Genomic DNA, 13,666 nt, shown 5'->3' with positions numbered 1-13,666 from the left:
CTCGCATCTTTAGGAATTCTGTGCCCTTTGAGCAGCTGCAAGAAGGGACTTACTTCCCAGACCAGAAAATTACTGTTGGGGATATTGAAATGCCAATAGTTATCCTTGGAGACCCGCCTACCCCTTGCTCCCATGGCTCATGAAGCCATACACAGGCAGCCTGGACAGTAGTAAGGAGCAGTTCAACTATAGGTTGAGCAAGTGCAGAATGGTGGTAGAATGTGCCTTTGGACGTTTAAAAGCTCGCTGGTGCTGTTTGCTGACTAGGTTAGACCTCAGCGCAACCAATATTCCCATTGTTATTACTGCTTGCTGTGTGCTCCATAATATCTGTGAGAGTAAGGGGAAGACCTTTATGGCGGGGTGGGAGGTTGAGGCAAATTGCCTGGCTGCCAATTTTGAACAGCCAGACACCAGGGCGATTAGAAGAGCACAGGTAGGCATGCTGCGCATCAGAGAGGCTTTGAAAACCAGTTTCATGACTGGCCAGGCTATGGTGTGACAGTTGTGTGTGTTTCTCCTTGATGCAAACCCGCCCCCTTTGTTGATTTTGATTCCCTGTAAGCCAACCACCCTTCCCTCTTCGATCACAGCTGGCAAAGGAAATAAAGTCACTATTGTTTTGAAACCATGCATTCTTTCTTTATTAATTAAAAAAAAAAAAAAAAAAAGGGAGATAACTGATAAGGTAGCCCAGGTGGGGTAGCGTGGGATAGGGGAGGAGGGAAGGACAAGGATTCACCGCTTGCCTGCTGCACATTCTCCTCCTCCTCTTCCTCATCCACAAAATCCTCCTCCATGTTGCGTGAGACTCCCCCCTTGCAGATGTCCACGGACAGTGGTGGGGTAGTGGTAGGGTCCCCCCCTAGAATGCCATGCAGCTGATCATAGAAGCGGCATGTATGGGGCTCTGACCCAGAGCGACCGTTTACCTCCTTTGTCTTTTGGTAGGCTTGCCTGAGCTCCTTGACTTTCACGCGGCACTGCTGTGTGTCCCTGTTGTAGCCTCTGTCCATCATGCCCTGTGCGATTTTGGCATATATATTAGCATTTCTTCTTTTTGATCGGAGTTCTGCCTGCACAGATTCTTCTCCCCGTACAGCAATCAGATCCAGTGTCTCCTGTTCGCTCCATGCTGGAGCTCGTTTGCGATTCTGGGGGGACTGCATGGTCACCTGTGCTGCTGAGCTCGCCACGCTGACCAAACAGGAAATGAAATTCAAAAGTTCCCGGGGCTTTTCCTGTGTACCTGGCTAGTGCATCAGAGTTGAAAGTGCTGTTCAGAGCAGTCACATTGGAGCACTCTGGGATAGCTCCCGGCGGTTAATAACGTCGATATGTGTCCGCACTACCCCAAATTTGACCCAGCAAGGTCGATTTTAGCGTTGCTCCTCTCGCTGGGGAGGAGTACAGAAGTCGATTTTAAGAGCCCTTTAGGTCGACGGAACGGGGTTGCTTGTGTAGACATTATAAAATCGACCTAACACGGCTAAATTCGACCTAACCCTGTAGTGTAGACCAGGGCTAAGAGAGGAAAGAAGGGGAATCTAGTCAGATATGGGTTCATAACTCAATGTGAAAACTAGAATTTAGTACACTTGATTCTCATGCAATGTCTGAGGAAAATAAAATCATTGGACATTTCAGTATCTTGCTCTGGATTTTTAAGGTCTGACACAGGCTAGGTTTTCCTCTTCATCTCAGTCCATTGTGGTGCAGTAAGTTGAATGAGCATTTGTTTTAATCTTGAGAGAAAAGTCTTCAGTCCTAGTTGATGGGAAAGCTGTATTTTCCATATTCAAGAACTAACAGGAGACATTATATTCTATATAAGAATTTCCCTTCCTTCTCTCTTCTCCTCTGTCCTTCCCTACCCCTCCCTTCTCTGTGGGAGGTTTTCCTGAGAAGTATTAAACACAGAAAACCCCCCATTTTGCATTATGATAAATATGTCACTTCTTGCATTTGAATCCAGTCCAGCTGATCTCTGCTTACAGATGTTCCTGCAAGTTACTCAGGCAGTTTGACTGGGAGCTTTAGCAGATATGGGGATTGCCAAGAGTTTGTGCTTAATTGTTAAATGGAACAGAGACAAACTACTTATGATTTTGAAGCTAAAACTTCTTATTTTATCTTGCTAGCTGAGCTAGTTGTATCATATGTATCTCAAGTTCACTTTCAGTTGGATACTGTACGTTTACCGATTAACCCATGTGCATTGAGCCCAGCATTCAGAGGGTGCACAGTTTATTACACAAAATATAATTAGCACGAGTGTCTTCAATTTTAAATGCTAATATGCAGCATCTCCTTTTGGAGGCAAGAGCTACTCTTGAAGGCCACTGAAACAGAACACATTATTGCATGGTTTTAAAAGGTTTTTTCAGGCTAGTGATCAGTCTTAGGCGTGGCATTATGTCAGAATGCTGACAGATTATCTTTATTAACTGTGTATTGTACCAGGACAGAGGCAGTATCCCTGTGATGCCTGAGATAATAGTTGTTCCAATGGAAGCCCTGAAGTGTGCAGGTTCTCTGTGAAATGGCTGCAGATTGGAGTGAGCAGTGAAATGGTCTCCACTGGGCATGCTCACTCTGTAGAGGGAGCTTTTATCACATGAGCAGAAACTGAATCACTGTTCATGAGGATCTGGAATATGCAACTCTTTGAGTCTTCATCAAAAGAAGCCAACAGATGTCTGCAGGTACAGTAACTTCTAGTGTCCATGCTCCATGTGTCATAAATAGCAGATTCCCTCAGGTTGTGTCCGCAGACAGACTGTTGTCAGGTAGTAAAGGAGAAACCTTTGAGAGGAGGAAGACAGTTAAGATAATCATGGCTGGATTTTTTTATTTATTTTTTGCCCTACGCAAGGAAGAACAGCACAGCTGAACTATATTACATATTGATGCAGCATGCAGGGCGATGTGTAGGGGGCTTCATTCAAAGGAGGAGATTTAGAGTAACCTGCTCAGGAGCTTGCTTTGCATACTTTCTGACTTTTTTCTGATGAATGTTTTGTTCAATAGACTGTTGTACACAATTCTGGGTCTTAAGTTATGTGTGGCGAAGGACGCTTGCGCACTCAGATTCTACAAATTCAGTGAGTCTTTCACTTACCTAATTTGTTGGGGAGTTCTTTGGGGTTTTTTTTTTTAGCATGGAGTCTCTCTTTCGAATGTGTGAACTCTCCTCCCCATTTCATAGAAGTGAGAGGAAAAAACTCTGGAGTCTTTAAACCGTTCGAAGGCTGATCTTTCAAAGACAAAGGAGAGGGCCTGCAGCCACATTTCACCTGCTTGCTAGAAACATTTTGACAGTCTTGGCTTATGTCAAGGAAGCCTACAGTTTTGCTTTTGGGGTGGTAGGAGGATGAAGATTGTATTTTATTGTGGGGAAAGAATCCTTTTTCAATAACCTGCAGTCCAGATCAGGGAATGATTGAACCATTGATATTTCATTTTATTTTATGGCAAAAGGCTCATGCTGGCAGATGATTGAAAATGTTGACTAAAATCCTCACACCTAGTTCTGCCATGTACCTTTTTTGTTTACGTTGTGTATAAAGAGCCTTGTGGTCTAGTTTACCATGGACAAAAAGGAGGACATTCAGTGTACGGGGATATACTCCATCCTTGACCTTCAGTGTTGTCCCTTGATTGTTGCAGAGCTTCCAGAATTGATGATATTACCAACCCCTGCTGGTATGTAAAATCTAGGCCTGTAAAATCTGCTTAATGTTACTTCCCACACACACACATGAGTGTGTACATGCACACACATTCTAACTAAGAAGAAAAGGCGAAAATACCATCCTAAAGAAATCTGTCCTACAAATGTAGGGGAAATGACGGACGGTCTGTAACACCCTGCTCCAAATGTCTGTTGTTTATGCGATACTCTGAAAATGTTCCTAAGAATGTCATTTTTCCTCTTTTGAATGCATATTGAGAGCCTGTGTATTAAAGCTGTTGGGGAAGAGACAAGCCAGGTTTCTTTTCCAAAGATAGTACTAAGAAAAGGCAAATTCCCTGCCTGAAAGCGAGTGATCATTTGCAGTCCAGAAAGAATGTGTTTTGGGTTGCAAGTAGGCTTGTGATAGAAATGCTGAGATAACGTTGACTGACTGTGGTGCTAAGAGTGCTCCTATGTTATCATGGCCATGATGATATCGGCATGATGGAATATTCCTAAGCATTTTAGGCAGTCTGGAATTGCAGACTGAAACCTTGCAAATGCTTTCAAAAGCTGATGCTGAAATGCCCATCCTGTAACCTTCTGTTCTGTTTTAAAATTCTGGGTCAGTTTTCAGCAGTGTTAGGGTTAATAGCCATACACCTGTTTGTTTTTAGGTCTTTGTTTTTCCCTGTCATATGAAACTGAGCATTATGCTAATTTATGTAGTTACAGTACACGTGGCCTAAACCAGCCTTCCAGAAACTTCATGAAAACTTACTAGCCCAGGGCCACTGTGTATTTGCCTCTCCTTGCCATAGTTATTCTGGATAGAAAAATGATATTGAACTTGCCCTCAAAATTATTTTTCACTTTTCCCAAGCAAATGGGTGAGTCGAATTTTTTGCTAGTCTAATCTATATAAATCTACGTAGCTTCCTCTGGATGAGTCAGAAATGTAGCTGATGTTTAGTTATGTGAGGAAAGTCAGGACTTGCTGGAGGATTCAGCTGATTTTATATATAAAACAGTCACATGCCAATTTTCAGAGGTGATCTGCGGACAGGTGCTCTTACTCACTTCCACTGGAGTTGGGAATGCTCAGCACCTCTGCAGATCAGGCCCTTGGTGATCAAAATAAGACTTCCAGCTTACCTTGGACCTGATACCTGAGGGTGCTCAGTATTCTTGAAGGATTGGGCTTGCGGTGCGGAGGTGCTGTTTGTATCTGGGTATTGCATGGAACCTGAACATCTGGGCTGGTTGTATGGCAACTGGTATGCTGCAAGAGTCCCAATGCCAGTGTGACCTCTCTTGTACTGTACCATCTCCTAATGAAAAAGGATTGCATGCTTCTTTGTACCGTGGAAGGGAAATATTTCATTCAAATAAACAAGGTGTTTAAGACCCTCTGCCATTGTGACTAGCAGGTTTGTAAGGGGGAGGAGGGAGATATGGTTTGACATCAGGTGCCTTTTATTGTTTTTTTTTTTTTTTTCTTAAACAATTCTTCCTTCCCTTCCCTCTCTTCTCCTGATACTTGCAAGGGTCAAGGAACTAGTATGGAGACTTCTATTCAACCAGGAATCAGAGAATAACCTTGCCTTCCATTAAAGACTAAAGACTTGAAGCACTTAAAAATACGTGCTAACTGCTGTAGGGCCTTGAAGGAGCTTGTGTTCTTCCTATGCAATCTACTGTCAATACCCTTAGAGTCAAATCTCGAACTTACGGCTCTTAATATAATTTTCAGAAGTCCTTTCTATTACTGTACATTTTAAAGAGGCTTGAAATCAACTCCTCTTCACAAAGGAGAACCTGGAAGTTGTAATGTGATCTTCCCTAAGACCCATTTCCCTCTTCCCTCTGTTATGAACCTATCCCCCCCCCCACCCCCTGCACACACACTTTTTACTTGAACTTCACTTCTTGTTCTAGCACTTTGGATCTTCTTGTGGTGTGCTAGACAGCCTGATTTGTCTCTGGCTATGCTGAGGTGGTGTTGGGGTGGGGGCAGAGGGGGTGAGGAGGATCCTATGGGAAGGTACACTCCCTATGTAATAATGCATGCCAAAACATACAGTAGTCAGTAAAGCAGCAGGAGTGAGACACACACACACACACACAGTATAAGCTAACAGGAATGTGTAAAAAACCCACGTTGATAGCAGGATAGCTTTTGAATGCTCTAGGAGCTGAATAAGAGCTGTTTAGGCAGTTCCTTCCCCCTCCTCTCATCCAAGGCGATTCATTTTCCCTTCAAATTCCATCAGAGAGGTGGAAGATGGTGGGGGGGGAAGGTGTAAGAGAAGTCTCACATGCAAACGTTCCCTGAGTCGCTGCCATACTGTGTGTCTGAGCAGTAGAATGCCTCGTGCAAAGGAAGCATTTAACAAATTGTCCTTGTTCCAAGGATGAGGAAACTTAGGGCTCTTCTGGCATTTGCTCTTCTTCACAACTTGAAGCTGCTTTCACTTGTAAAGTATGAGGTTAGGCATAAAAGGAGAGAGAGAGAGAACTGGAACACAGAGTAGCTTTAATAGCCTTGCAAGGCTGTTCATGGAGCTCTTGGTGTTAAATGAGGAACTTTTCCCCCTCCTCCTTCGTTTTCCTGTGTGCCTGTGAAAATATTCTGCTTTGCATTTAAAGGGAAAAACTGTATTTGCTGGGATGAAGCCAACTTATTTATTCAAGGGAAATACCATCTTCCCAACCCTTTCTTTTTCAGGGGAAGGTTTGTCAGAGGATGGCACAGTGGGTTGAATATTAGATTTCTAGGTGACATGGAGGTATGGTTGTGATTTGAAGAAGCTAAAATCATGGCTGGCATTTTCCCTTGAAGCCCTAGATGTCTATCTCCCGACCCCTCACCCCCCAAAAAAGGGTTAACTCTTTCCTGCTAGATTGAATTCTTACAGCAGGTGGATTTTGACCTACCACAAAAAAACAACAACCCCACAGCGTTAGAATTTGCAGTTTCCAGTGTTTATAATTCTCCTCCCCAGATTGGATTTTTATTGCATGACATGAACTTGACTGCATCCTGGTTGTAACGAGAGACTTGGTCTGAACTGGGCTGTGAATTAGCTGTTGCTAGTAGAAGCAAATAGCAGCTTCTATTTTACTGTCAAAAAAATGGCAGGTCACTGTGTGTCTGTAAACAATGCCGTTATGAAATGGCAGTGCAAGGCCGAGCTGAGCATGCTCAGGGAACAGCCGGTAGGGGGAGGTGATCAGAGAAAGATGATCTAATTCAGTGCAATTCTGGGGATTGAAGGAAAAGACCAGGCTTCCATCCTAATGACAGAGCAGAAAAAATACTTCTGGGACTAAGCCTGTAGGCCATAGCTGATAGATTCTGAGGATCTCCTACCTTTAGGACTTCGAGTACTGACCCGTGCTGTTTCGCTTTGTCATTTTCAAGAAGAGTAAAGTCTTGGTGAGGTTTTTCTGTAGTTATTAGAAGAACTGGCCCTAGATTGCTCTCTTTTTTTGTTTCTCTCTCCCTCCCCCTCCCTCCCTGTCTGTTTCTCAGCTTGCAGGAGTCAATGTAGTGCTACCTGGTCAAGACAACTAACAGATGACACAAAGAGTTGTTTGAAGAGGCTGTGATCCTGAGTGAGGGCCTCTCCGCTCCAAGAAATCACGCTTATTTGGGCTGGGGGAGAGAACTTTATTTTGTGTGTGTCTTTTTCTCGCCTGCCACCCCAGCGTGGCTTCTGAAGTTGGAAATGCGAAGTGAACCCTTTCTGCGACTTCCTCTTGGAGGGGAAGGGAGAGCTAACTGTTCTGCTGGATATGACAGTTTGGTAGGGGGTGGGCCTTATGGCTCCAAGAGGTGGTTGAGTAATTTCAATGAGAGAAGCATGCCAGTCTTCGTGTTCTAAAAGATCTGTGTTTGCACCCGTTGGGCTTTGCTTCGGATACCCATTCATATTACATTTTATTCTTGCTAGTCTTCTGGGGGCCTGAAGTTTCTAAAATGGATGTTTGTAGCCAGTGGGAGAGTTTAGCTTTTGCTACAGATAACGATGGGTTGCCAGGCAGGATCTGACTCTCCATTTTTAGGATTTTTTTCCAGCGGTAGGGCAAGGAAAACAGCAGCTGTGAATAATGCTCTGGTACTTCTGTCAACCTCAGCCTGTGGAAGGAGGAGATGCCTTTGTCTGCACTGATTTTTAGGGCTTGTCTATACGCATATATTGTACTGGCATAACTATCCTGGTATATAGTCAAAGAGATGCTGCTATAATGGTACTTATACCAGCTTATTCCTGTACAGGAAGGGAAGTAAGTTGTACCAGTATAAGGTACCTTTTGCACTGGTGTAACTGCAGCCACACTAGGAATTTTACTCAGATCACTATTCTGATTAAAAAAAAAAAATGCCTCCGCCCCCCAACTGCCATAGTTATATCAGTACAAAAACTGCACGTTGAGCAGGCCTGAGTGGGAGGCCCTGCAAAAACCTGTTTGCACAAAAGCCCAAAGACCATTATGAAGTTTTTGTGTTGTAAAAAGTCCCTTTGACATAAATACTGTTACGTTTCATGCATGTGTTTGGCTGTTTCTGGCTTTTGCAGGCAGAGACTTTTACCTTGTTCCAACCCCTCCTCTCCCACCCCTGCTGCTTTGGAAGATTTTTTTTTTTTTATAGTGAGAATAAGAGAATCTCATTGATAGAAGAAAATATTCATCTTTAGGGAGGGAAGGGAAAGTCTGTGTGATGAATCTGTCCTCTGAATTGCTTGATAAAACAAAAGAATCATAAGACTAATGTGACTTGAAGGCCAACTTCAGAAGGAGAGCAGTGCTTGTTTTGAATATGGTTTATTTAGATGCAGTTCACATGATTGCTAGCAGCTTGTAAGGAAGTGGCCTCAACCTTAAAAGGGGCTTTGAGAATGGTGACTGCTCTGTAGGCCAGGTACATTATTGGTTGGTTTTCTTCTCCTCACTGAATGAAGTTATTCTGCTTGTTCTGTTAAGAAATGGTCAGTGTGACACCAGCAAGCCTTATCCTAATCTTAGCAACTGGACAGCAGGACATGACCAGTACAGACGCCTGAAATTAACACTCTTCACATGCCAACCAAGAAACCCCCCCCCCTTTTTTTGTCTGTAGTTGTTTTCTTAATAATTATTTCCTAAATAATTAGCTGCTAAATGTTTATCTTCTCAAGCCAAAGGATATTATTAGACAGTTGATTTTAGGAAGAAAATGGGGGGAGGAGGTGAAAAAGAACGGTGAATGTGAATCTACTGCTGCTGGAGTTGCATCATTTATTAAGGGCTTTGCCTCTCTTTCTTGCTACAGTACATATTGCATACCTCGCTGCCGCCTTGCACAGTAGGTGAAATTCTGCTTTGTTGAAGTGCTTGCTGGAGGTTTGCCTAGGAGTAGAATTTGATCTGTTGGGAGACCGGGTGTTGTAACGGGGGGGTGGGGGTGGACTGTGGGGAGTGGAATGGCAGCAGTGTCATGGAAAGACGGGCTACATATCCATTGAGGCTTTGAACCTTCTGGTTGTAGGCTTTATAGGCCATTCAAGATCACTCCTATGTCATTCTTTCCTTGTCTGCAAACAGATGTGTTGATGCAGATAGTGCCCTGAATGTTAAAGAACATAATTTTCTGTGTGCTCTGCCTAGTTTGAGAGGAGAAGGGTTAGTCTTCCTTGAATTATTTCCCTCCCAGCTCTTCTTCGCATTGACCTGTTCTAGCTGAGTATCTAAATGCGGATAATGTTTCTTCTAAGTCTCAGTTTACTGGACAGTTAATTTTAAGACAAAAAGAGAAACCTACTGAAGGTTTACACCTTAGCATATCAAACTCTGATCCCTTTTCTTATCCGCCTTTAGAGAACTCTGGTTCATGATGTAACTCGCTGCTCTCTTGGGGGCTCGTGGAGGGAGGAAAGCTACAAGTTTTGATATGCTGGTGTTGTCTTTTTGATGTAAACCTTATTGGAACCAGCTTGCTATGGAGTGAACCTGGATGGCTAATGACATTTCCAAAGAGAAGGCTGAGAAGGTTTCTTTCTGTTTTTCAGCTTTTTTTTTTTTATTAAAGGCACCAGTTGAGTTTCTAGCTCTGTGTTTGGAAATGCTGCAAACCCTTTACATGGATTCTCTAAACCGTCTTCCATTGCCGCCTTAGTTTTAAAGCAACAAAGAGAGCCTGATTTCTTGTACCCAGAAGTGGAAGGGGAAAAAAATAATCAACCCTATTACAACTCCTTGGATTCTCATGGCTTTTAAAGACCTAATCAGTCTGTCTTTTAAGATGCAATAATTTTTATTTCCCTTGAAAGCAAAAAAAAAATGCTTCATGGTTTGTGGTGCATTGTCTTTGTGGAGGCTCTCCAGTGATTGAAGATTAATAATCACTCTGTTGTAGGCAGTGGAATGGAGACAGACGGCTGCAGGAAAGGAGGGGTGGGGAAAAGAGAGTGAGACTTTTATTCTGAAGCAGACTGTGCTTGGCAGTTGGCTTTTGTTGGGACTGCTGTTAAAGCAGACATTTCTCTGCTAGGAGGGTGGGTATAAGATTTCTCTGCCAATCAGGAGCCGACAGATTGGGGCATGGTGGAGTGTGAGCAAAAAGGGAAGTTTGCTTTGAATTTAAGGGGAAAAAAATGGAGGTATTGACCCTTACAACAAAGTTGCTGCTAACAAGTTTGGATGAAATTGTGTGCTGGATGGAAATGGATGGGAAGCTAGAATCCTGCTGATTTTGGAGGAGTGTGTGTGTGTGTGTGGTGTTGGTTGTGTGGATTCTGCAGGGCTCTGTTTGTGTAAATACTGTCTTCAGGCTGAAAATGTTTGCCATAAAGCTGATACAACTGACTTTTGATAGACCAAGAAGGGGGAAAGGTGCCTCCTCCCAGGCTTTATGGGAGGCAGGCTTCAAATGCTTTGCAGCAATTGTCTGCTGTAGCCTCCTTTTGATAAGTTTGCTTCACATCTTCCAATGGTCTTTCCCTCCCACAGGGCAAAGATGCATTGTGCTGCTTTAGACATTGGTGTTGGGGTTTTGCTTTGGTTTTTATTGAAAAATGAAAGTGGTGGAACTGACGTGGTTAATGAGGACTATTTGGATGTGGTTCTGGAATATGGACCATGCGAGCCTGTCAAAAGCAACCTAGAGTAACTCTGTCTGGCGGGGCACAGGTGTATTGACTGTGAGCTGGGAAAGTGATGTGCTGCTAAGTCTCTTTTATGGTGATGGGAATTCTCTTAGAAAGCTGGTTTTGTTTGCAAGAATTCTGGGCAGCAGGGCACTCTTGTTAATTACAGTAGCTGAGACATGTTGCTATGGTCAGTTCTTTCTTCAGAGTTCTAGCAGTGGCTTTCCTTTAGGCCTCTTCTCTTGCGTGGCAATAACATATCCCTTGGAAGGGATGAAAGGGGGAGTATGTGTGATTTTGGGGGGGCTGGGGGTGGGTAAAGGTGTCAAACTTTGAAGGAAAGAGATTGTAAATCAGTAGAGCAAAAATGGCTTTTCTGAAATCCTGAGGCTTTTAGTTGGAATCATTTTAAAGGTGGGAACATAAAAGGGCTTTATTTGTATAACATAAACCTCTGAAAACAAACTGGTCCCTGTTAGAGATACTGAGACTCTTTATTTGCTATAGCAAGGGCAAGTATTCATTCTTCATGAGCAAAAACCCCAGGGTCTATGTCGTTGTGTAGATACCATGGGACTGATTCTGCTCATGCTTGCACTAGTCTTATACCTGTATAATAACATTGGCTTGCTCCTGATTTACACCAGAGCAAGGGAGATGAGAATTGGGACCTAAGTATACATGTGTGCATCAAGAATAAGGATTTAACTCTTGTCTTAACAAAAATGAAGTTGGCCTCCATTCAAACTTCAGGCTGCATTGATGCTCGTTTCACTGTGGAAAATGCATGTGTCCCTATGGCCAAAGCTTGGCTTGTTCAGGCAGGTTGATCATATGGCTAAACTAGAGTTTACATCACTCTTTTAAAAAAAACAACAAACAAACAAAAAACCCCCATCTTTATCTTTTTTTTTCAATCTGAAAATAGTGTGTCCAATATCTGTGTTTCCTCTCAAATGGGATCTCCTGGATATGCACCTGTGTGGAGTTTGTGTATGCATGGGGAGATGGATTACTCATTTGGGGAACGATTCTGCAAGATGCAGAGTGCCCTCAACTCCCCAGGCAGGACTTGAAGTGTAGTTGCTACATTTTTCTAGATAAAAAGGGAGCTTTTCCTGGAAACTTTAACAAGTGGCGATTTTCTTGACATTAAAGACTTTCTCCTCTGATTAGCTTAGTTAACCATTGGTTTTCAGATGATGCCAGCATTTTGTTTAACCCTCTATGCTGTGGCCTTAGTGTCCTTCCCCGCTCTTTCCTGAACAGCCTGTAGCCAGTGACATTAGCATGGGCCCTACAGGATGGTTACTAAAGGGGCCAGGTGGGCTTTTGCAATGCATAATGGGAGAGCATCTCTGCAGTAACACCTAGAGGAACTTGGCAGTGCCGCTGAGCTCAGATGGAAACAAAAATTGCATGGTGGCTGATTATAGTAACCCCAAGATCAGCTGTGTTGCTAGCCTGGGAAGGTTCAGACTTAAATGACAATGAAAAGGGCAATACAGTGTATGTGTTCATGTCTTATCTCCTTTATTTGCTTTATGGGAGATGGGCAGGGGTTTTTCCTTATCGCCCAATGTGCTTTAAACCTTTCGATTTGCATGGCTGCAGGCACCATCTGCGCTCTGTGGAGGCCTACAACAGTTGGCTTGACCTAGGCTTCTTATTCTTCTGTGATGCACACAGCATGAAATGAACCCTTCACCCTTGCCCTTCCCCAACCTTTAAGACAGACAGTTCTGTTTGCGTTAACCAGATGCAGCTTTGCCAGGCAGTTGCCGTGTTTACTCTTTAAACTAGCGTGTCACTTTAGCCAGAGAATTGTGCCCCTCCCGCCGATGTTTTTTTTTAAAAATACCCTTTTCCTTTCTGTTGCTGCTGCGCTTTTCTTTATGGCCAGGCATTTATAAGATAAGCAGCGTAGCTACCAAGCCCATATAGCAGCGGGATGCCGAGTGCCTCAGTGGCTGAATAATATAGCAGGTGTTCATTAAAAAAAAGCAAAAACTGTAGAAGTTAGATGAGGGTGAGAAATGGATACCATTAAACTCAATAAACTTAAATTATGTATTAACTGTTGCTTTCCTAGATTGAAGATTTAACTCTTGCAAATTGTGTCTGTTCAACCTGGGAAAAACACCTATGTTTATCATCTGTGCTTGGCTAAGTCCTTGGCACTGTGGCCTATATTTTCAAAAGTGACAAGTGAGTGTGATTGTCTCTGTGAGATACCCATCTTGACACCTTCAATCAGGTTCCTTTAGGGGGTGTCAAGGTGGGCACCCAAAATCACTAGTGAAAAATCTTGGTCCACATCTTTTCCCCATGTGATCTTAGATCTCAACTGTACAAGAAAATCCACGCTCACATCCTTCTCGAATGAGATGCACTGCCAGCTCTGGCAAGCCTTTGAATTTTTGAGCTTTGACCTGAACCTTGCAGGCAGTTTCCTGGAGTTGTTAGTTTTCACTCTGCAGTTTGCCCATGACTTTTCTGCCCTGGCATGGGAATGTAAACAGGATATTTTCACCATTATGTCTTGTTAAAATGTATAGTGAATGGATGTTGGGCTAAACAGTAATTGTTTCTGTCCTTCCTCCCGCACCCCAGAGAGCAGTGCAGAGTAAGGCCGAGACTAGGAAAGACGTCTGCATGAAGACTGAGCTGCTGAAAGATATTACCAACAGTAAAGAGGAAGGTAAGTTCATGCTTTGATCTGGGACCAAACCTCATCAGTGGGAACACTGCGTATGGCATGGTTAAAAATGAACCAATAGATTAGTGACAGTTGAGCTGTGTGTATTAATGACCCTTGTCCCGCTCCCATTAAAGGTAATGGCAGAACTCTTCATGGGCT

The 13,666-nt window shown here is 43.3% G+C and overlaps 1 protein-coding gene across 1 annotated transcript in view; it reads left to right on the top strand.

Moving 5' to 3' along the window:
- Nucleotides 1–10,282: 10,282 nt before the first annotated feature.
- EHMT1 (euchromatic histone lysine methyltransferase 1) overlaps nt 10,283–13,666 on the top strand; it is a 95,819-nt gene continuing 92,435 nt past the window's right edge. Inside the window, exons 1-2 of the mRNA XM_065418744.1 lie at nt 10,283–10,320; nt 13,420–13,507. Of these exons, the coding sequence (XP_065274816.1) occupies nt 10,315–10,320; nt 13,420–13,507 (94 nt within the window). The 5' untranslated portion in view covers nt 10,283–10,314. The remainder of the gene's footprint in view (nt 10,321–13,419; nt 13,508–13,666) is intronic.

This window comes from Emys orbicularis, chromosome 18, assembly GCF_028017835.1.
Source record: "Emys orbicularis isolate rEmyOrb1 chromosome 18, rEmyOrb1.hap1, whole genome shotgun sequence".
Lineage (NCBI taxonomy): Eukaryota > Metazoa > Chordata > Testudines > Emydidae > Emys > Emys orbicularis.
The sequence above is the reverse complement of the archived record's forward strand: the minus strand, read 5'-3'. Positions and strand labels throughout refer to the sequence as shown.